The sequence below is a fragment of the Thunnus albacares genome, chromosome 9 (genome assembly GCF_914725855.1).
Source record: "Thunnus albacares chromosome 9, fThuAlb1.1, whole genome shotgun sequence".
NCBI lineage: Eukaryota > Metazoa > Chordata > Actinopteri > Scombriformes > Scombridae > Thunnus > Thunnus albacares.
Window position 1 is genome coordinate 13,137,524 of NC_058114.1, and position 20,871 is coordinate 13,158,394.

The 20,871-nt window shown below is 39.8% G+C and overlaps 2 protein-coding genes across 3 annotated transcripts; one reads left to right on the forward strand and one right to left on the reverse strand.

The window, feature by feature from the left end:
• Positions 1-208: 208 nt before the first annotated feature.
• Positions 209-3,346, forward strand: LOC122988737 (angiopoietin-related protein 4-like). The gene is made up of 7 exons (XM_044361304.1): positions 209-762; positions 1,062-1,172; positions 1,298-1,385; positions 2,034-2,147; positions 2,493-2,588; positions 2,681-2,962; positions 3,139-3,346. The coding sequence occupies exons 1-7, from the start codon at positions 286-288 to the stop codon at positions 3,318-3,320; spliced, it is 1,350 nt and encodes a 449-aa protein (XP_044217239.1). The 5' UTR covers positions 209-285; the 3' UTR covers positions 3,321-3,346.
• A 1,936-nt stretch (positions 3,347-5,282) lies between these two features.
• On the reverse strand, positions 5,283-19,990 carry LOC122988735 (dipeptidyl peptidase 9-like). Of its 2 annotated transcripts, none has more exons than XM_044361302.1 (21): positions 19,771-19,990; positions 17,185-17,275; positions 16,441-16,685; positions 15,347-15,459; positions 14,780-14,953; positions 13,708-13,876; positions 13,511-13,621; positions 13,095-13,223; positions 12,857-12,918; positions 12,645-12,745; positions 12,311-12,488; positions 12,056-12,215; positions 11,343-11,422; positions 10,647-10,817; positions 9,978-10,113; positions 9,663-9,808; positions 9,256-9,402; positions 8,515-8,667; positions 7,681-7,823; positions 7,293-7,404; positions 5,283-6,673 (listed from the first exon to the last, which is right to left on the reverse strand). In XM_044361302.1, the coding sequence occupies exons 2-21, from the start codon at positions 17,238-17,240 to the stop codon at positions 6,581-6,583; spliced, it is 2,679 nt and encodes an 892-aa protein (XP_044217237.1). In that variant the 5' UTR covers positions 17,241-17,275; positions 19,771-19,990; the 3' UTR covers positions 5,283-6,580. The 2 variants fall into 2 exon arrangements, with proteins under 2 accessions (XP_044217237.1, XP_044217238.1); XM_044361303.1 differs by lacking the exon at positions 19,771-19,990 and adding an exon at positions 19,726-19,744.
• Positions 19,991-20,871: the final 881 nt, after the last annotated feature.

The window sequence follows — 20,871 nt, forward strand, 5'->3', positions numbered from 1 at the left end:
CTGCATCCATTTCCCATCTGTCTGGAGTATCAGCCAGTGGTTAACCAGTAATTAAGACCTTTCATTGCATCACGGTCCAAGTCCTGCAAAGGGTGACCACTATGAAAGACTTTCCACGCCCCCAACTCCCTCCTCCATCCCCAGCTCCAAGCTCCACCAGCCAATCAGAGGAGCCCTCTGCTGCAGCACTGAGCTATAAAAACCTCACAGTGTCTCTTCAGCAGCACACACCAGACAGAGAGACACATCAGAACCAGCATATCAGAAGAGACCAGAGACACAAAGATGAAGACGCCTCAGCTTCTCATCCTCCTGCTGACCATGTTGGTGCACACAGCAGCAGCTTTCCCCACAGATAGAAGAGGCAGAGACAAGCACGCCTCCTGGGATGACGTCAACGTGGTGGCTCACGGCCTCCTGCAGCTGGGCCAGGGTCTGAAGGAGCACGTGGACAAGACCAAGATCCAGATGAGAGACGTCAACGCCAAACTGAAAGCCTTCAACGACACGGTGGCCGAGGTGGAGAGAAAGCAGCGGGAGCAAGATGAAGCCCTGAAGACCAGAGGTGAAGAGGTGGAGGAGAGGGAGATGATGGGCGCACAGCTGGCTGAAGAGGTGAAGGTGAAGGTGGAGGAGGTGAAGAAGCAGAGTGAGGACATCCACTCCAGGATGGACAGACTGGAGGAGAAGGTGGACAAAGTGCTTACAGAGCCGGCAGTGGACAGCAACTACAGCGATAACACAGGAGTCCCATTTATCCAGGTGAGAAGAGAATACTGATTTCATTCTGTTATTTCAACTTATAGAAACTAGAAAAACTGAAAACATACAGATGTGTAAATCTTCTTAAAAAATCATCACCATGGAGTCCACATCCATCAGAGTTCATTAAAAGTTTTAAATCAATCTGCACTTAATGAAAAATAGACACAATTTTACAGTATCTGCATCTGTTTCCCATCTTTACGTGTAGATCGATGTATCATTTGAAACAAAGCTGTTCCAGTGACATTAAGATGCTGTGAAGCTGATGAGATTGTTTTTTTTCTTCTTGTTTCCAGAGGATCGTGGCGGCTCAGAACAGACGCATCGACCAGCTGGTGGAGAAAATCCAGCAGCAACAAGACAAACTGGACAAGCAGAGTCTTCACCTGCAAGCACTGCAGAGCAAGGTGAGTTACATCACATCGACACATCGACACGTACTGTATCTCTAGACTTTTCAGAGAGGAAATTATTTTCTATTCAGAGACAGACGTGATAGATTTTTTAATTTCCTGTTCTGCGGTTCCTTCAGGTTGCACAGAAGAGAGTAAAATCACACAGACGGAGAGATGAAGAGACAGTGCTGAGAGGAGAAGCAGAGCAGAGCGACGCCCAATCAGGTAAGAAAATAAACTGTTTGATGATTTTAAAAAGCTGAAATTAATCGTAGAAGTGATGGAGATAAGTCGCCATTGAAAAGACTGACAAGTTTCACCTTTTGAGTGCTGAAAACTTAAACAATCACTCAGTATGTAACCTTTACCCTAATTTCTTCCGGCCATTCCTCCTCAAGAACTGATGCATACAAATAGAAACAACTCACCTTGTGTCAATTCATACAGCTGTTAACATAAAATATAGTGAGGTGAGGCACAAACTCAAATAAAACTGAGTTCAAGAGGTCAGCTTTACACGAGTTATTCACAGTGACGTAAGGACAAAGAGGTTCACCTTTACTCCTGAATTTATAATATGTGACTTGCTGGCAGAGCTGCTCACAGACCGTCCAAAGGTCACGAAAAATGAGGACAATGACTTTTTACACCACACGTACTATATGTTTCTAGGATACTGCTAGCTCAGCATTTTTTTATGCTTTAAACTCAAGGTATTAAAAAAACACTGCAGCAACTGTGACAAGACTCATCAACAAATTTGACAAATTTTACAGCTCTACTGAACTGACAGTTGAGTCGCAGCAAAGCTGAAATGACCCTCAATCGTCTGATTTGCTGAATCATCTGATCAGAGTTTTCCGGTTTTCTCAGGTTTGGCCAGAGACTGCCATGATCTGTTTGTACGTGGGCAGCGAGCCAGCGGTGTCTACACAGTCCAGCCCGAGAACTCCCAACCTTTCAGTGTCCTCTGTGATATGACTTCAGGTGAGTCAACTAGAAACCTGCCTCCAGTCCTGTGTTCTCAGAAACACACCCATCTAAAGACATCTGAGACAGTTTATATTTGTTTATATAATAACAATTGTGAGTTATTATTTCAGTCAACGGGAATCATACGTTACTCACAACAGCAGTAAAAAACCCTGTAAAGCATCTATTAACTGCGAAGAAGGAGAAGTTTTAAATCAGAAAAATGATCACCAACATTACATGAGCTCAAAAATTTGGATCTCAGTTTACACAAAAGTTTTCCAACACGACAAGTCAAGACTTGAAGAATATTTTGTAACAACCTGCTTCAAGCTCAACTTTTCTCTCCTCTTTCTACAGAAGGTGGATGGACGGTCATCCAGAAACGTCTCGATGGATCCCAGAACTTCAACCAGCTTTGGGAGAGCTATAAGAAAGGCTTTGGCAGCCTGAGTGGTGAGTTGAAGTTTAACTTAAAAAGTTAATTAAAAATCTGCATCATTGAAACTCAGCCACAAAAACTAATCTCCACCTTTCTCGTTCATCAGGTGAGTTCTGGTTGGGCTTGGAGAACATCCACTCTCTCTCCAAACAAGGCCAGTACCTCCTGCAGGTGGAGCTCTCTGATTGGGCGGGGCAGGAGCAGGTGGCTCATTACGGAGTTACCGTCGATGGTGAAGAGGAGAAGTTCGCTATCCACCTGGAAAATGATTCTTCATCTGGAGCTCAGGAGGAAATCATCGTGACCGGAGCCTCCGGTGTTCCTTTCTCCACAGCTGACAGAGACAACGACCTCTCTGCAGACGTCAACTGTGCTGAGCTGCTCTCAGGTATGTTTGCATCTTTGAAATCTTTGTTAAAGGGTCAGTTCACCCAAATCCTCAATAAAACTGTCTGGATACTAATGAAGTTCAGAGAGAAAGTATAATTCTTTTGCTGTGAATCTTATTCTCCTTTCCTGTTGAGGAAAAATTAAAAACTAAAAGTGTATCCTCTTTCATTGCAGGAGGTTGGTGGTTCAGCAGCTGCGGAGGATCAAACCTCAACGGCAAGTATCCCAGAAGGCCGAGCCAGCTCAGGAGGCAGAAGCCCAGAAGACAAGGGATGTTTTGGACGACCACAAATGGACAAAATGTCTCTCTGAAGACCGTACTTCTGAAGATCGCACCTGCCTCCATAAAAAAATAAGCTGATCAATCTGAACAGCAAAAGGACCAAAGTCTGTAAAAAGCAGAGAAAACATGAAAGTTTGTAACTTAAATGTTGAACTACAGGACTTCAAGCATCAAGCTACTGAGCTGAAACAGTAATGATCTGTCCTGGATCATCAGATATTTCTACGCTATGTGTTATAATAACTTAAGTCATATTGACAGTAACATGATTCCCTTTATAAGGGTTTTACTTATTAATCTTATTTTATACAACTTGCTGTGTGTCTCTTTTAACTGTGTCTACTTTAATAATGTACAGTTTGTTATTTTCAACATTTACACTCTTTAAATATTTTATATTTCGGTTATATGAACTGGATGATAATAAAGTTTTTAAAGGTTTAACAAAGTCTCTTTGTTCCTGCTTTGTATAAACACACCCACGCTCCAGCGGAGACTCGCAGCCCTACGATAAAATAAAACCCATGAAGAAGGAGAAACAACAGATTTTACACTTTTTACAATTTTAATAATTATATGTGGACAAAGAGTGAAGCATGTAGGGATGTTGAACATTATGAGCTTTCAGTTAATGATCCAGCTGCTCCACAGTGACACATACTGTCAGTTTAAATTCATAACGAGTCCCCATCAAATCAAAATAAACCACACGGTTGGTTCAATACTTGGTTTTACACTGACTGAATTATGAGATATTAGATAATCTGGTGGGTATTTATTGGTGCTGTATGCAGTTATGACACTGTGGTTTATTGGTTTACTGAAGACTAATTTCTCTTACAGGACAAAATAGTTTTGACTTAAAGCAAATCATCTCCTGCAACATGCTGCAGTCAAACTTACAAACATTATTAACAATTCAAATCTTCCATCCTTCATCACTGGTGTTGAACAAATCAATTAAATGTCATTTTGGTGCTTGTTGCATTTTGATTAGTATGTTTATGTGGTTGTATGATTCACACAGGACATTTATAATCAAAATGATTTTTAATCAATAGCTTCCAGCTCTCCTTTTGTGCACATTCTGTAATTTGGATTAACGTCCCTTCAGTTTAATTTTGCTGATCATCATTTCTTTAGCGCTGCTGCTCCCTGCTGATGAAATGATGAAACAGACAGACGCTGAGTTCAATGAAGAAACGTCAGCGAGCTTGTGGGAGCCTCACTGGGTGGATAAAAAGACTGTTTAATAATAATAATAATACATTTTATTTATAGAGTGCTTTTGGCTGTTTTCCCCAATGAAAAGTTTGGCTAAGTTAGGTTATATTCCAATAATTCAAACAAATGTTATTTCAGTTTATTACAACTAAAACTTAAAAGACTTGATGTAGGTAATCTATTATCTATTATATATTGTAACTGTGAGATGCATTTTGTACTAATTTTTTAGCAACATAACAGGGAAACTCTGAGGCTCATTACCAACGTTATATACTGTATATTGATCGTATTATTTGGCAACACTGTTCAGTCTGTAAGTAACTCTAAGACCAGTTAAAATTACAAACTCACTATGAACAGGGTGAAACTCTTTAGTCACACGAATCTGATTTACAAATTTCAATTTAATCTGCTGTTTTTCTCCTGACCACAGGAACAGCAGCTGTATTGATGTTGTACAGATTGTAAAGCTCTTTGAGGTAAATTTATGATTTGAGCGATGTGAGTAAAACTATCTGTGTTTGTCTGTGTTGAGAGGAGACGACATCATGAGCCTCCTGAAGCCTCCTCACTGCTCCTAATTAGTTTTATATTAAACTTGTATCATCTGTTTTATCTTCATGCTCCTAAACTCTCTCTCTCTCTCTCTCTCACACACACACACACACACACACACACACACACACACACACACACACACACACACACACACACACACACACACACACACACACACACACACACACACACACACACACACACACTTCAAAATCATAAAACTTTATCTGCCAAAAAACTTACAAGTGTATCATTTTTCAGGTTTATTTTCCACACAACAGCCACTGAAATGCTTTTAAAAAATAATAAACTCCATTTGGTTACAAGACTTTGAAAAAGTGTTTTCACTTCTGTTTATTTCTTTGATAAGTGAAGGTACATTTGACCATGTACAGATCGGTGTAGCTCATCTCATAGACGGTCATCAGACACTTGAGCAACAAGGCCTTTCATTGTCGTAGGTCCTCAGACAGATTCCCTGATTTAAACTACACGAGCAGCCGCTCTTCAACTCTTGCAAGGCACCTTATACTGCCGACAGTTGTGTCATATATCATTTTATAGGTCATTCTGTTGGCACCAAGGCAAATATGTACTGTGCAAAAGTCATCTGAGCTTGAGACTTCTGTCTTCAGCAGCAGAAGAAGAAAAAGAAGCTTTCCGGAAAATTAAAGCAAGCGACTGAGTGAGACAGCAACAGGGCGCTACATCTTTTCTTCTTTTTATGAATGCATAAAAATATATTTTTTAATAATTCACAATAAAAATGCGGCATGTAACATTTCGTCTTGTTGACACCACATAAAAAGTGATCTATGATAGCACTTTAGCACAGTCGCAATGCAGAAAAAGACAAGTATACAAGAAAGGGAATTAAGAGCTTGTTTTGATGCTCTTAGAGAGCTTTACGTTTACTAACTTCACTCCAGTGTTTATTCGTGGAGACAAGGAATGATAAATTTATCAATTAGGTCCCAAAAAGAAAACAAAGTGACAGTTCAATAATAAAAAAAAGGAATGGCACAAACAAAGTATACAAGAAATCACTCAAGGACACTTCCAAACCCACACAACAGCTCCACTTCAGTACTTTTTGCACTGCAGCATTTAAAACATCAACAACATCATTTATCTGCTTTTTACTGGTTCTGACGTCCACCATCATGACCAGTAAGTCTGAAAGCTTCAGCCCTGTTTGTTCTGGGTGAACAGCGCCCCCTGCTTGTTTTGGGGCTTAAAGCAATCCAGCTGATTTCCCTCAACTGTAAAATGCAGTGATGTTGTGTTTGGTGACGTTGTTGTTTTTTGGTAAATATACAAACATCTGGATGTTTATGTGGCTTTATTGATGCTAAAAATGCTGCCGAGCGGCGACTCTCGACGTGTGGCGAGGTTTGGCGTAGCTTGCATTCAGCAGATTATAAAATGAAGTGAAGTGGGAAGTGATGAATGTTTGGAGAAAAGGAGGAACGGGAGGTAGAAGACGAGGAGGAGGAGGAGGAGGAGGAGGAGGAGGGAAGGAGGAAGATCAGTGTGTAGAAAGGCTTATCAGAGGTTCTGCTGGAGGAAGTGCAGCAGCGTGATCTCATAATGTTCTCCAGACTCCGGACATCTGATGCTGTGTCGCTCGTTAGGATAAACCTTAAAAAAAAAAAAAAAAAAAAAAGAGGAAACAAAATATATGTTTAGTCGTTGTGATGTCAGCTTCGTAACGCGTCAGTGGTTAGTTGTTTGGTCCATAAAATGTCAGAAAATGGTGAAAAATGTTCCCAAAGCCCATAATGTGACCTAAAATGTCTTGTTTTGTCCCGACCAAACAGTCCACAACCCAAAGACATTCAGTTTACTGTCATAGAAGACTAAAGAAACGAGAAAATATTCACATTTAAGAAGCTGGAACCAACAAATTTTAGCTTTTTTTTTTTTCAAATTCAAAAGTTATTCCAAATGATTCATCGATTATCAAAATAATTGCCAATTTTCTGTCGATCAACTAATCATTGCAGCTCTATTCCAAATTTTTCCAAATCCATCTTGAATACTGGAAAAACTGCAGCTGGACAGTCAGTGTTTTGCTCAACGACACCCTGGCAGCTTCAGTAATCAAACCGTCCAGTTAGATAACGTCTCTTCTCTTCTCTTACAGGCCTTCATGTCACTGTTGTCTTCATTTAGTTTCGTACAAACTCCTCCAGGCTCTGTTTTACATCTTTATCACAATCGACACTTGAGTCGGTATTTATGAGTAAACGCTCCTCACCTGGAGGCTGTATGGCTTCCCCGCCCGGATGAGTTGAGACACCAGGAAGTTAGTGTGGAAAAAGTGCACATTCTCATCTAGAAATCCGTGAAGGATCAGCAGTCTGTTGGGTCTGTGTTTAACAGAAAGACACAGTGTTTACTTTTCTTCTCATGTTTACAGTTTATAAACATTTATAGCAGGAAATTTAACAGCAAAGTAGAACTTGAGTCAAACACGTCTAAACTACACCTGCACATAAATGTTTTACTCTGTGAAATGCAGAAACCAGGCTGATTGTTGGATAAAAGAAGCAGATGACAGAAGACAGGACATGTTTGTCTCACGGTTGCCATGGTAATTAGTCATATAAACTAAAAGCAGCGTAGTTTAAAATGACAGCTCTCACTCATTGGGGAGTTTGTCGACATGCAGCGCGACAGAGCACGCCTCGTAGCCCTTCTGGTTGTTTTCGGGCGTGTCCAGATATCGCTCTGTGTAGCCGGTGTCGTAGGCCATCCACAACGTCACCGGAGCTCCGGCGATGGCGACCTGAACAGAACACAAGTGTTTTATTTAATTTCTTCCTGTAAGATGTTTGTTTAGAGGAGCTGTTGAAAGTGCAGATTAACTGAGTTCAGAGTCTGAGGTCGGGGGTCAGTTTTATTAATGAAAATAGAGCTGCAATGATTAGTTGATTGATTGACTAGTTGATCAAAAGAAAAATAATCTGAAACTATTTTGAGAAACTATTAATTTTCAGGCAAAAATTCAAAATATTCTAAAAATAGTAATTTTCTGCTTTTCTCATATGACAGTAAACTGAACATCTTTGGGTTTTGGACTGTTGTTCAGACAAAACAAGTCACTTCAAGACACCACCTTGGACTTTAGGAAACTGTGATTTGTATTTTTAACAATGTTTTGACGTTATCTTGAAGTAGCAATCTAGAAAATTATTGGTAGGTTAATCGATAATGAAAATAATTGTTTGTTGCAGCTCTAATATGAAACCATTTGAGACTGTAACAGTGAATAAGGGTTCATAACATTGAAAAATGTTAAAAAAGACAAACACAGTTCAGAAAAAATGACAAAAAAAAAAAAAAAATCAAGACAGCTTCCAAAAAGTCTGTTTATGATGGAGTTGAAATGGTCACCGAAGGTCACTGCATCAGTTACTACTTCACTTCACTACTACTTCAGTTTAACACACTAACAGTTAAATGTTCATGCTGCTGACCTTGAAGATGTCGGGTTTGTGGATGAGACCCATGAGTGAGAGGAAGCCTCCGTACGACCAGCCGTGGATGGCGACGCGATTCAGGTCCACAAACTTGTACTTTTCAGCTACGTAGTGCAAACCCTCCACCTGGTCGTCGATCTCCACCTGACCCTGGTTAGAGGAGAGAAGAGACGTCACTCGGCTGATGTTCACACTTTCACTGCTAATTTACATGTAAGATGCATGTTTGAGAATAATATTTACAAAGAGCTTTATATCGAATAAAAAACACAACAACTCAGAGAAAAAAGTCAAATAAAGTAACGATATGTGTAGAAAACAAAAGTGAATTTAATTCTTGTCAAATTTCTATTTATAAGTGTAATGTAATTAGTGTTTATTTTATAAATGATGCATAAGGATGACTCTGTTTACAAAACAAAAACAGGAAGTAAATTCTCTCTCTTCATCAGTCTACATCATTTTTTAGTTTCCTTTACTTTCTGCTTCCCAAGAATTTGCAACACTATAGAAAGAGTACGAACGTTTCAAGCCCAAATTAGCCATAACAAGAGCCAATCTGGGCTTGAAATGTTGTCTAAATGTAATAAAGAAAAATGATTATTTTACAGTGTTTCGAGTTCTTGTGAAGCAGTGAGTATCTATAATTTTCTGGACTGAGCAGCTGGACATGAAAGATGTTTGTGTGTTCTGTACTCTCGGGATCTGAAGCTGACCGATGATTTATGTGATAAATACCATTTTGTCCTTCACAGCTCCTTCAAACTTAAGTCCTCGCTGACAGGAGCCCCGCCCATCGATGACCAGCACGGCATAGCCCAGAGACGCCAGCGTGCTCAGCCGCAGGTACTTCACACCTTTATACGAATTATTCACTAACTGAACCTGGAAGAAAATTAACATGTTTATAACAATGAATAATGATGTGAAGAAATATTTCTGATTCTCACCAACATAAGAACAAAGTTTAAATTTACTGTCTGTTTCTCTAATATCATCACAGTTGCAGATACGCGTTCCGCTAAATGTTTAACAAGCCTGAAAACAGAGTTTTTGCTTTTATAAAACATAAGAAGTCCTTCTTTCCTCTGTAGCTTCTAGGCCTATACAGCATGAGTCTAATGTGATATTGGAGGAGATCAAACCTGAGGACCGCCGTAAACAAAGACTACAGTGGGATGCTTCCTGCCGGGGACGAGGTCATGTGGTTTGTACAACATGCCGTACAGCTCGAAGCCCGACTTCCCTGTGAAGCTAAAGATCTCCGGAGGAGTATAGTCGAATGGGAAACCTGGAGACAAACAGCAGGCACATAAGAAAAGAATCTCTTGACTAACCCGGCGCGCACATAATCACATCTCAAAGTCATGTCATCCGAAACCAGAAGGTGAAATGTACTCGAGCCGAGCAAACGTGAAAAAGATGATATTTTATCTGTCAAAAACAAGCGGTTTCAGTACCAGAAGATTCCATCATGCTCGCCCAGAACTGAGGCTCTCTGTGCAGCGGGTCGCTGTCGGAGCCCATCAGCTTGTAGATGTGCACGCAGGGTGCGGTGGTCAAACTGCTGTAATGGCTGATAAACATGTCAAAGGTCTGTGTGGAGGGAGACACAAGATAGAGGAAGATTAAACAAAACCTCACCAACAATAAAACATTTCAGATGAAAACAAACACACGCTGTGCGTTCACACTGCTGCCGTTTGGTTTAATTTGAGATAAATCCATGAGGTGGCTCTGAAAGCTGATACTAACACCAGAATATTTCTATCTGTGGTGTCAGTGGATAATATTTTAATGCGGATATTCAGTGTTTTTAAGTAAAGCTTAGAAACAGGTGTGGAAAACCTTTGATACACTGTTTTAACTGAAGAAACAGACTTATAAAATGATCAAAACTAATTTTTAATGTCAAAAAAAAAAAGAAAGAAGAGAGAGAAATCTGAAATAACATCATATGAATTTTCCTAAGCAGCTTGTTGTTTGAGAAGTTAAAATAAAAAAATACCCACTCTGAATAACAGCACCGATCAAAAAAGAAAAAAAAGAGCAAAACTACACTAACATCCACTCAGTTGTGTGTGTGTGTGTGTGTGTGTGTGTGTGTGTGTGTGTGTGTGTGTTTATACCTGGCTCACGGAGCAGCTGTGGGAGAAACCAGGTTTGGTGAGTCGGACGATTTCACCCGGCGCGTCGTAGCTCACCACGTACAGGTGATGCTCAAGAGGAGAATCCTTCGTTCCCTGGAAGTAAACCAGCTTCGCCGTCTCATCCACCCAAATCTGAGGACTGGACGAACGCTGCACCAAACACCACAGAACAAGAAAATCTGTTGGTACTTCTTGTTTGCTACATCTTATTTTGAAATTGGTGTCTGATTCCTTTCTTAATTTGTTTTTATCCACGTCTACATCGTCTTTACTGTTCCTTCAATGGTGCTTTTCTGTTTCACTTTGTACTTTTTAATTATTATTATTACAGTCTGGATTCTACGTATATGGTACCTAAAAACAATTCATTTCGCAGACTCTTAATGGAGGCTTAAGTCACAGAAAATATGTAGTCTTATGTACATTTTCCAAAAAAATTAACACCTTATAACTTCACTTCTTGTTGTAGCAGCTCTGAAAAACAAACCCATGAACCGCCGACTCTGCTCATGTTAGTGACCTGATAAACATATTAAAATATACTGTATGTGGTCGTCAAGCAGCATCTCAGATGTAATTTAAAAACACAGTTTACTGGTGAGTGGTTTTGGTGGTTTATTCGTGCTGCTCTAGTTAAATATCAGCAACCTTAACAGATATAAAGTCAGGCTTTACCTTTGCTCCATGATTGGCCAACACCTCCCAGTCCCCACTGGTTATCGTCACCTCCTCCTTCACTGGACACTTAAAATCATCTGGTGAGAGAAGAGAGAAGGTGTCATAGAAGTGGATTAACTGATAGATCAGGTGGCTTTTTTTCCCTCCACACACATGAAACAACAAAAACAAATGTCTGCAGTCATTGCATGAATCATTTTTAATAAAATAAGATATACTTTATTATTTTAAATTTGTCTTGAGCTCAAGTGTAGAATACAGCTGCACATAGAAAATACAAGGTACCTCCAGTGCATCGAGTCTACACAATACCTAAAATGATGAAAACACAATGACCAGTAACAAGTACTAACACCTTAAATATGGCAGATCATTGACATATTAAATGAAAACTAAAACTTAAACAAAAGTAAACAGAAACCGAACTGAAAATAAAATGAAATCCTCAATAAATAAAAAAAGTAAACCTCATTTTAAACAAAAAAAAATAACCCTGTGACTCATAAATGTAAAAACGGAACTGTCATTAAAATGTTGGAAAATATATAAGAAGAAGAATGAGGAAAACTCAAATCATGCTGTAAATGTGCTTCCTCAACAAGTTGGCATAATTTAGTTAAACATTTTTTGTATTTTATATTTTATTTCATCTCTTTCATTTATCAAATGCAGCCCAACCCTGAATGTGTGACACCACATAGTATGAATACCTTCAGAGTGTGTGTATCCTCCTGCCCAGTTGTAGCTGCCTCGCTGTAACACTGATGTGATCTTATACAGGTGGCAGAAGCCTGTTTTGGATTCATTTACTGTGATGAAGGTGATCTCCTCATCACTGGTTTGGATGAATGGATGAAAGATATCATGGACCTGCAGGACAAACAAACGGGCGGCATGTTTTTTTTTTTTCCCCACTTTTCAGATTTTGGACTTCAATCCGTCTTATTTTGGCGGTGCCTGCTCACATTGATCCAGATGTCACTGGTCTCTTGGTAGATGATGAAGGGCTGGACCGTGTCTCCGAGGGCCTCCAGGCTCTTCTGCCTGCTGGCCTCGTCTTGTTGCGCGGGGATGAAGAGCGCCGGAGGCAGCAGGACCAGCTGGAGACGCTGCTGCCGTCGGTCCATCATGACTGCCCACGCGCTGACGGAGACAGAGAGGAAGAGTTGTGGCTTGTGTGAACCATGTTACCTGATTTCTGGGTTTTGAAGAATCTGGAGTGTGGTGAGGTTTAAAAGCTACAGGTTGTGTTTTTCAAATCACAGGATATTATTTTTTTTCCCATGTGAAGAAACTCACTATCGGCCATCCTTTGTCCATCCAGCTCTGGTGATGTATTCGGCTCCGGGGAACAGGCTGGAGAAGGGCACAGGCAGCTCCTTCTCCTGTGTGCTGACAATCTGAGGGAGAAACAACATCGGACTGATCTCTGAACATCTTTCTGAAGAACTTTCTGGGCAACAATGTTCTGTTCTCAAGAAAAAGGAAGTAAGAAGATTTGTGGAACTCACTTTGCCGAGATTGTCTGTCTTGATTTCTGCTATTTTCAGAGTGATATCAGGATTCTTGCTGCCTGGAAATGAATGAAACTCAAGTTAAGTACCAACATATAAACCTAAACCTCAGAGTTTTTAATGAACATGCCAGTTGTTAAATGCTTTTTATCAAAAGAAATAAAACAGATCACAAAAAAAAACAATGCATCAAAGATATATATAATAAATATAAATCTTTTCAGCATGTGTGTACCTGCACGCGGGTATCGATAGACATCTGTCTTACGCTCCTCTAGCGCTGGAGATGGGACATGGATGATCTCAACTTCAGACTCGTCGACCTCCTCGTACAGAATCTGCAGAGTTTTACCACCGTCTGAGTCTGAGCCGCGAAGAGAATATCAGCAAAACCAGTCAGAAACAAGCTAAAGACCAGTAAAATCAGTCAAAGAACACTGTAAGCAAGTAAGTATCACAATTATTTTTTAAAGCATTTTGTAAACTTCTATAAGTCTCATATGAATCATTTATTGTTTTATGAATCTAATAAATGACCAATCTTCATTTGAAAACTACTGATATTATAGTTATGATGGTTGTTGTTGATAATTGGCCTCCTTGCGAAGCAAACTGGGACAACAATGCCTTACTTGTGTGTTCTTCACTCACCTTCTTGAGCAGCTGGTGACCACCAGTATCCAGTGAACCGATCAAATTCTTCCTGAGAGACAAAAGTGGCGACTCCAGCAGATTTAGGATCCTCTTTTGGGTTATCAATACCTACAATGAAAACACAGAAATAGTAAAACACAGTGGACAAAAAATTCCTCAGGTACCGCGGTGCGTCTGTCTGCTCTGATTCTGACCTTTATGGCAGAAGGTGAGCCTCCTCTCTTCACCCGTCTCGATGCTGGTCACCCAGATGTCATTGTTGTTGATGAAGCCAATAAAGTTGGGGTCCCCAGAGCAGATCTTGGGGTCCATGCGTGTGCCTGAACTTTGGCTCTTTATCTCTACGGGCTTCATGGGAGAAGTCTGCACAAACACACGGAGAAGATCAAAGACAACTTTGTCATTAATAGAGAAACTGACTTGTAGCAAAGCAAATGTTGAAACACAAGACAATAAAATGAACAACCAACCACATTAAACTGACACTTGTAAAGACACAATGACATACCGACAACTCTTTATTTTTAATTCTGTAGTTCATCTGATAGAGGATTTCTTTTAAATGCATTTAACCTGGTTAAATGCATTTTAAAAGGTTCAGAATAGTTTAAGCAGGTCTTCGTCCAATATCACCTTCTGTTGCACCTGAAAGTGTAACATCACGTACTGCAGGATATTAATTCTCTTGGCTAATATGTTTTTGACTGTCAAATCTGTTGACCGCCTCCCATCACTGACCACTTTGCTTTTTAGCATCTAACTTCCTGTCAAAGCATTCCCTCTTTATTTCTGTCACAGTACAGTGCTGCTCTGATGACACATCGTCAGAAGCTGGATTCATATTTTCTAATTATTTCAGGTTTCGTACTACTGACGCTCCAAGATTTATTATGTTTTTGTCTGCTGATTTCTGAAAACAGGACTTGAAGCTCCGTGGTGTGAATTATTGTTTTTACTCTTTGGGAACATTTTTGTGAATGAAACTGTCCTACAAACGGAGCAGAACTGGTAGCCTTATATGGAAATTTTACAGCCGATTATGCTAATGATCAAATGTCATGAACAGGTGACATTCATCAGGCTGAAACAAGCAACTTCGGACAAGTTCAGGCAATTAAGAAAGTTTGTTGAATCTGATTTGGGACACTTGTACGAGCAAACCACACAGAACCAAAAGACAGTTTTAGGTCACAAAATGTTCTCGCATGAGGCCCGTTTTGTGCTTATGTGACTGTAAAAATCTTTCTTAACTGTCCTTTAACTCACAGTAAAAGTGTTGTTTCCACCATCACGGCAGTAGTACAGACTGCTGTTGGCCTGGAACAGGAAGAGGCCGCTGGGTTGATGATAGTCGTAGGAAGTGATGCCAGACACCCCCAAACGCTTCCTCTCTCTCAGCAGCTCTTCCTCCCGGGAGAAGCCCCCGTGGTGAGGGCTGGCCTGAGGTCAGGGGTGACAGGAGAACACACAAAGTGACGATGCTGACCGACTGAGGTCAAAGTCAAAGAGTTTGTTCGGGGCAACGAACACAAACAGACGGGAAGAAAACATTAACAGACTTAATTAAAGAGAGAGTCATCATGTACCAATAAATTAAATCCTCTTATCTTTTCTCTTCAGCAGCGAGAGCATTCACTACATAAATACTTTGTCTTTAGGGGGAAATTTTCAACATCAGCGTTAATCTCGATGGGGAAATACATCAGTAGGAAGGGAGTGAGTCACAACCACCCTCTAGTCAAATAAATACTCTTTTTAAAAGATGACTGTGATAAGTTTAATCATGTTAAAATGTCAAAGAGTGGAAGAAGAGGACTAGAAAATCTTCCTCACCTGAAAGTGATCCAGCATCTGTTTCCATGACAAAACCAGTAGAGCGTCTTTGCGGATCTTCTTGGGAATGTCGGAGTAGAGTAAAGAGTTTTCCCTGCTGGCGTAAGGCATTCCTGTGATGAAAGAGAGCACAAACAGACGGTAAAACCATGTGAAGCTAAACACCCAGTCATGTTTTACTGAGAAATCTGATTACTGGCCGCAAACAGAGTTCCAAGAAACTCAACCGGCATTTAATTCTGCAACATGCATCTAAAAACTGGTTTGTCTTCTTCTTCTCGTTGCACGATGATTGAACATCGGTGCCAAATGGCAGCTTTAGAAAACTTTAATTCTGACACCACCGACTGTGCAGTCCACAGGAATGAGAAAACTACTCCTGCCATTTTAAAATTAAAGTGTTTTATGCTAAGTGGGGTATTTATATTTGCGAAGCAGCAAAGATCTAAACATCTGTACAATAACAGCATTTGGTGGATAAAGCTTTAAAGAGATACCAGAGTGTGTGGGTGGTCTGTGGTGGGTAACATTAAAGGAGCAATCAGACTACACAACAGTTGTTGCCATCCAGGCATTACTACACACTATCAACAACAGTGCTACCATGGATACAGGTCTTACAGAATCCATGTAGTACACATTACATTACCTTTACACTTTCACAGCACATAACTCTGGATTTTATGTCACAAAATCATGATCACACACCAGCACTAACTACACTGGAGATGATTCATGTGCTGGTTTTTGCTCAACATGTGGCAACCATTCAGCAGAAAGTCTTTGCTCTAAAAATGGAATAAAGAGGAGCAAAAATATGTCAACGAAGCAAAACGTGGTTACTGATCCTTTCATGTTTTCTCCAGCTGACACTAAGGATCCACTGCAGCTGGCCACTGGATTTCAAATGTATTTGAAAACAGCTGCTGTGCAGGCAACTCTACACCTCTGACTCACCAGCTGCACCCACAGATCGTTCAAGTTGGCCCTCACCAAGAGCAACCGGACTGAGCTGGTTCCTATTCATGGCAGCAGTTTGGAAAATTTGGCACTTAGCATGTGCTTATTCGGCCCCTTTCCGTTCCCCAGCTTACCAAGGTAGAAGATGCGATGAGAATGCGGGCTAGTCTCATCCTTCGGGACGAAATGGAAGTCATGTGGCGCCTTGTTGATGACCACGCCTGTGTTCTTGCGGCTGTTGTGAATGATTTTCCGTAGGCCATCCCACGTGTGCTTCTCCACCTGGAAGTGAGAGGGATTCACATCCTCCATCTCCACCACCTCTGTGCTGTCCGAGAGCTCGTCCACCCCCATCATACCTGCCAGTGCCTCTCTGACGCTGTGGACAGACATTGAGACTGATCAGCTCAGATAAACCTACAGTCAGTCAGATGAACTAACACTGGTCACCTGCCAAATAAGGCTCTGAATTTAATAGAGGAAGGTTTCATTTGTTTACATGCTCAGAATGGTTTGACACCAGCCTACATTTCTGATCTCCTCAGTCCATATTCTACAACCAGACCCCTCAGTTACTTCTATCTGTTCCATTAATCGATAGGTCTATAAAATGTCAGAAAATGGTTATAATTTCTTAGAGTTCATGGAGACATCCGCAAATGTCTTATTTTGTCTGATCAACAGTCCAAACCCCAAATATATTCAGTTTACTATCATGTATGACACAGAAAAGCGTTAAATCTGCACATTCAAGAAGTTGCATTTTGCTTTAAAAAAGACTAAAACAATTATTTTATTATCAAAATAGTTGCAATTTTCCTGACGTTCGTGTATTAAATGAAAATTACAGGCAGCTGTGAGTGAAAAATATGCCATACCTGTCCTGGCCGTCTTCTGTTTTGTCTTCAATTTTCAGCCTCTTTACTCTGTGCATTAACCGTTCAACAACCCTGGACCAGATCTGGCACCCTGAAGAGTACAAGGTGAAGACATGAGAACTGAAGATTTAAAACTGAGAGGTTTGTTCAAAGATAACAGAAATTACAATCCATTTACAGGCACCTGCTCTAACTGACAAATAAATTAAACAGAACTTAATCTGTAAAAAAAAGTATGTCACACCCTGCACTAAGCTCACAAGCTATTAACCGTTAAACTGTTGCTGTTACTGAGGTGGTGGCCCCATTCAGGGCAGATGTCCCTGTGCTGCTTCATCAGGAGTTGCTACTCTTCAGCCGACCGCCGCCACACTTTCAGCTGTGGGATCCTGATATGGAGTCTAACTGTGTGTGACTCAGCTGCATGATTCCGACACTTCAACGCCTGTGTCATAACTGTGGCAAATGTTACACTGTCACTCCAAATTTTACTGTAGACGGTTTACTGTAGGCCATATAGGAGGCTGTTCTGTTGCCGGGGGCTTTCATGAAGTGCAAATTCTGCAGAAGTTCATTCCCAGAAAACACAACAGCAATTCATGTGTTAAAAGATCTGCCGGAAGAACAAATCTCATACTTGGACGTTTGACACAAGTTGATTAGAGTCTCTGAGTATCAGGATTCAAGGAATAACCTTTAACAGTCTTAATATGGTGGAAAAATCAGTCACACAAGAACATTTACTGCATATCTGTCGGTATCTAAACTGTCAAACATGACTTAGACTGGGTGTGAAACATTGATATTCATTCATGCTCGCCCATAAATGACCACCTGTCATCACGTGACTGAAGGTCATATGATGACGACTGAGCTGTCTCCACGACACCTGAGCAAACTTAATCCGCTGATGAAGACCACGCAGTTCCAGAAAAGTCTAGAGTCATACATATTTGAATGATTAAAAAAAACATTTATCTTCCACTTTTATTTATTCACTTATATAGTATTTATTTCTGCACTGGAGCTTTAATTCCTACATCTATCCTATTTTTTGCAGTTATTTAAGGCCTTTATAGTGTTATAAATGAGGTTTTAATGTGTTTCAGTGTTGTATGTAAATCACTTTTAACTGCTTCTCTGTTTCAGAAGAGCTATACAGATAAACATTGCTAACAATGGACAATAACATATTGTTGCCTTTTATCTTTGGATGTACTTTTGCACCAACCAAATGTTGGTCAAACTGCAAGAAATTATAACATTACTGGTCCCATAACTTCAGATGAATCTCATTATTATTGTTATTATTTTCATTATGGATTAATTGCTTGGTCTATAAAATGTCAGAAAATGGTGAAAAGATGTCTGTTACAATTTCTTAAGAGTTCATGGTGACATTTTCAAATGTCTTATTTTGTCTGATCAACAATCCAAAACCCAAATATATTCAGTTTACTATCATGTATGACATAGAAAAGCTTTAAATCTGCACATTCAAGAAGTTGTAACTAGCAGATTTTTTGCATTTTGCTTTAAAAAAAAAAAAAAAAAAGACTACAATGATTATCAAAATAGTGGCAATTTTCTGACGTTCACATATTGATTAAGCGACTACACAAGCTTTACTTGCGTCCAAACCAAATTCATTTTTCCTTCTTTCAACAAAAAGATTTTTTTTTCTTTTTTTTTAAAGGGAAAGCAAAAGAGAAAGAGCAACAACCACAAATTGTTTTGTGGTTGCTGTGAACAATGTACATTAATATGTTGTAAGACGTATCTTTGGATGGACTTTTGCACCAGTCAAAGTGCAAGAAATTATAACATCACTACTATCATTAATATCGATGAATCTCATTATTATCAACACTTTGTAGACTAAATGGTTATTCAATTTATAAAATATTTGAAAGACAAATGTTAGTGGGTTAGGGGTTAGGGTTAAAAGTTTGCTTTGATGGAGAGATTGTTTGTTTTTGTTTTTTTTTAAAGAGAAAGCAAAAGAGAGCAACCACAAGTTGTTTCACTCTTATTTAAGTGCACAGGCTGAATTATTGTTTTTGAAAGAGTCCCTCCTCATTCCTCTAGTTTATACCAGCACCTGTGTCTCCTTTCTGTTTCTGTTTGCAGCTGTACTGTATAACATGCAGACTCATGGTGGACTTTAGGACACCATGAGAGAAATATGACACCCCATATAAATAAGAAGCTGACACGACCTCGTTGTGCTTTTTTCTTCACTATTTTAAACATATAAATCCCTGAGATCATCCTTTTAATTTGTGTATACTGTACTTTATCTAACGTCAATTTTAGCGACCTAGTTTCACTGTTTCCGCTCAGACACATCAGCTGATGAAGCTAAAAAGAGTCGACAAACTGACCGACAGTTCGACTCCAAACAGAAAACACCTAGCTGAGTGTGTCAACTCTGACAAACCCTAATTATAAGATAATGAAAGACCACTATGTTTACGTTTATTTGGAGCTAGCATGTTAGCCGCCCACTAAACAGGAACTGGCGTCTCGTATCTAACTTACACAAACAAATCAAAACGGTGAAACAGTCATTCTCTGTTAGCTTACACGTTCAGCCCAAAGACCTTGGATGCTTTTCTCCTTTTATCGTCTGTTTACGGTTGGAATCAACAGTCAGGATCTGGATAAATCGCTGAAGTTACTCTCCCAGATATCAGATAGCTTCCTGCTAATATGCTAACAACGCGGAACTAGCTTGTTGGATTCAGACGTTACAAGATTACAACCTTTAACCCGGATATGATCCGTTTTTTACCGTTACCAACCGTTACCCGTTCGTTCGCGATACTTTTATTCCTAGGATGGCGAAGACATGTCCCGCCCTACTCTGCCTCTGATTGGCTTACCCTGATATTTTTACCCCAACCCTAACCAATCTCATTCCTCATGACTAAACCTAACCAACCCAACCAACGAAGACAACGAGTACTAGCCAATCAGAGGCAGAGTAGGGCGGGTCATTGTTTCGCCATCCTATGAAAAAAAAGGCTGCCCTTCAGACTTCATTTACATTAATAGCTTTTAATTATTATTTTTTTATTTAACTTGCATTTTTTCACTCTTTAGTTGACAGCAGAAATAACTCCCCTGCTATTCTGTGAAAATATAAGGACTTGTTAAAAGTGGAAAATCAAAAATCTCTGGTCCATCTCTCTGGTGATACCTCAGTGCAGAACTTTTGTCTCCCCTTCTGGCAGTAACAGTAATTAATTAAAAGTTAATTGTTTTGAGCGTCACACAACCCCGCGTTTCAAACATCAGAATTTGATCATTCGAAGTTCCAGATAGATGTTATTCAGATAAACTTAGCACATATTGGGAATCAAAATTGCTACTTTCTTACATAAAAAAGTATGAAAACTTAATAAAGTAACCTATTGACAGTCCTACAGCAAAAATTACAACAGCCGTTGCTGCTGGTTGGTGCGAAATGCATTCTGGGATACTTAGCTTAGGCGGCCCTCATCACTACTGATGCACCAGTGTGGGAATGTCGCCACAGACACCTGATATAAAAATTCTGTATACTGTTTAATACAACGAGATTTATCTGGTGGCGATAGGCTTGATCAGCATTGTGTGAACTTGCAAAAAAATGTAAGTTCACACAAAATTGACATTTCATAAGTCTGTCTTAAAACAATAGTC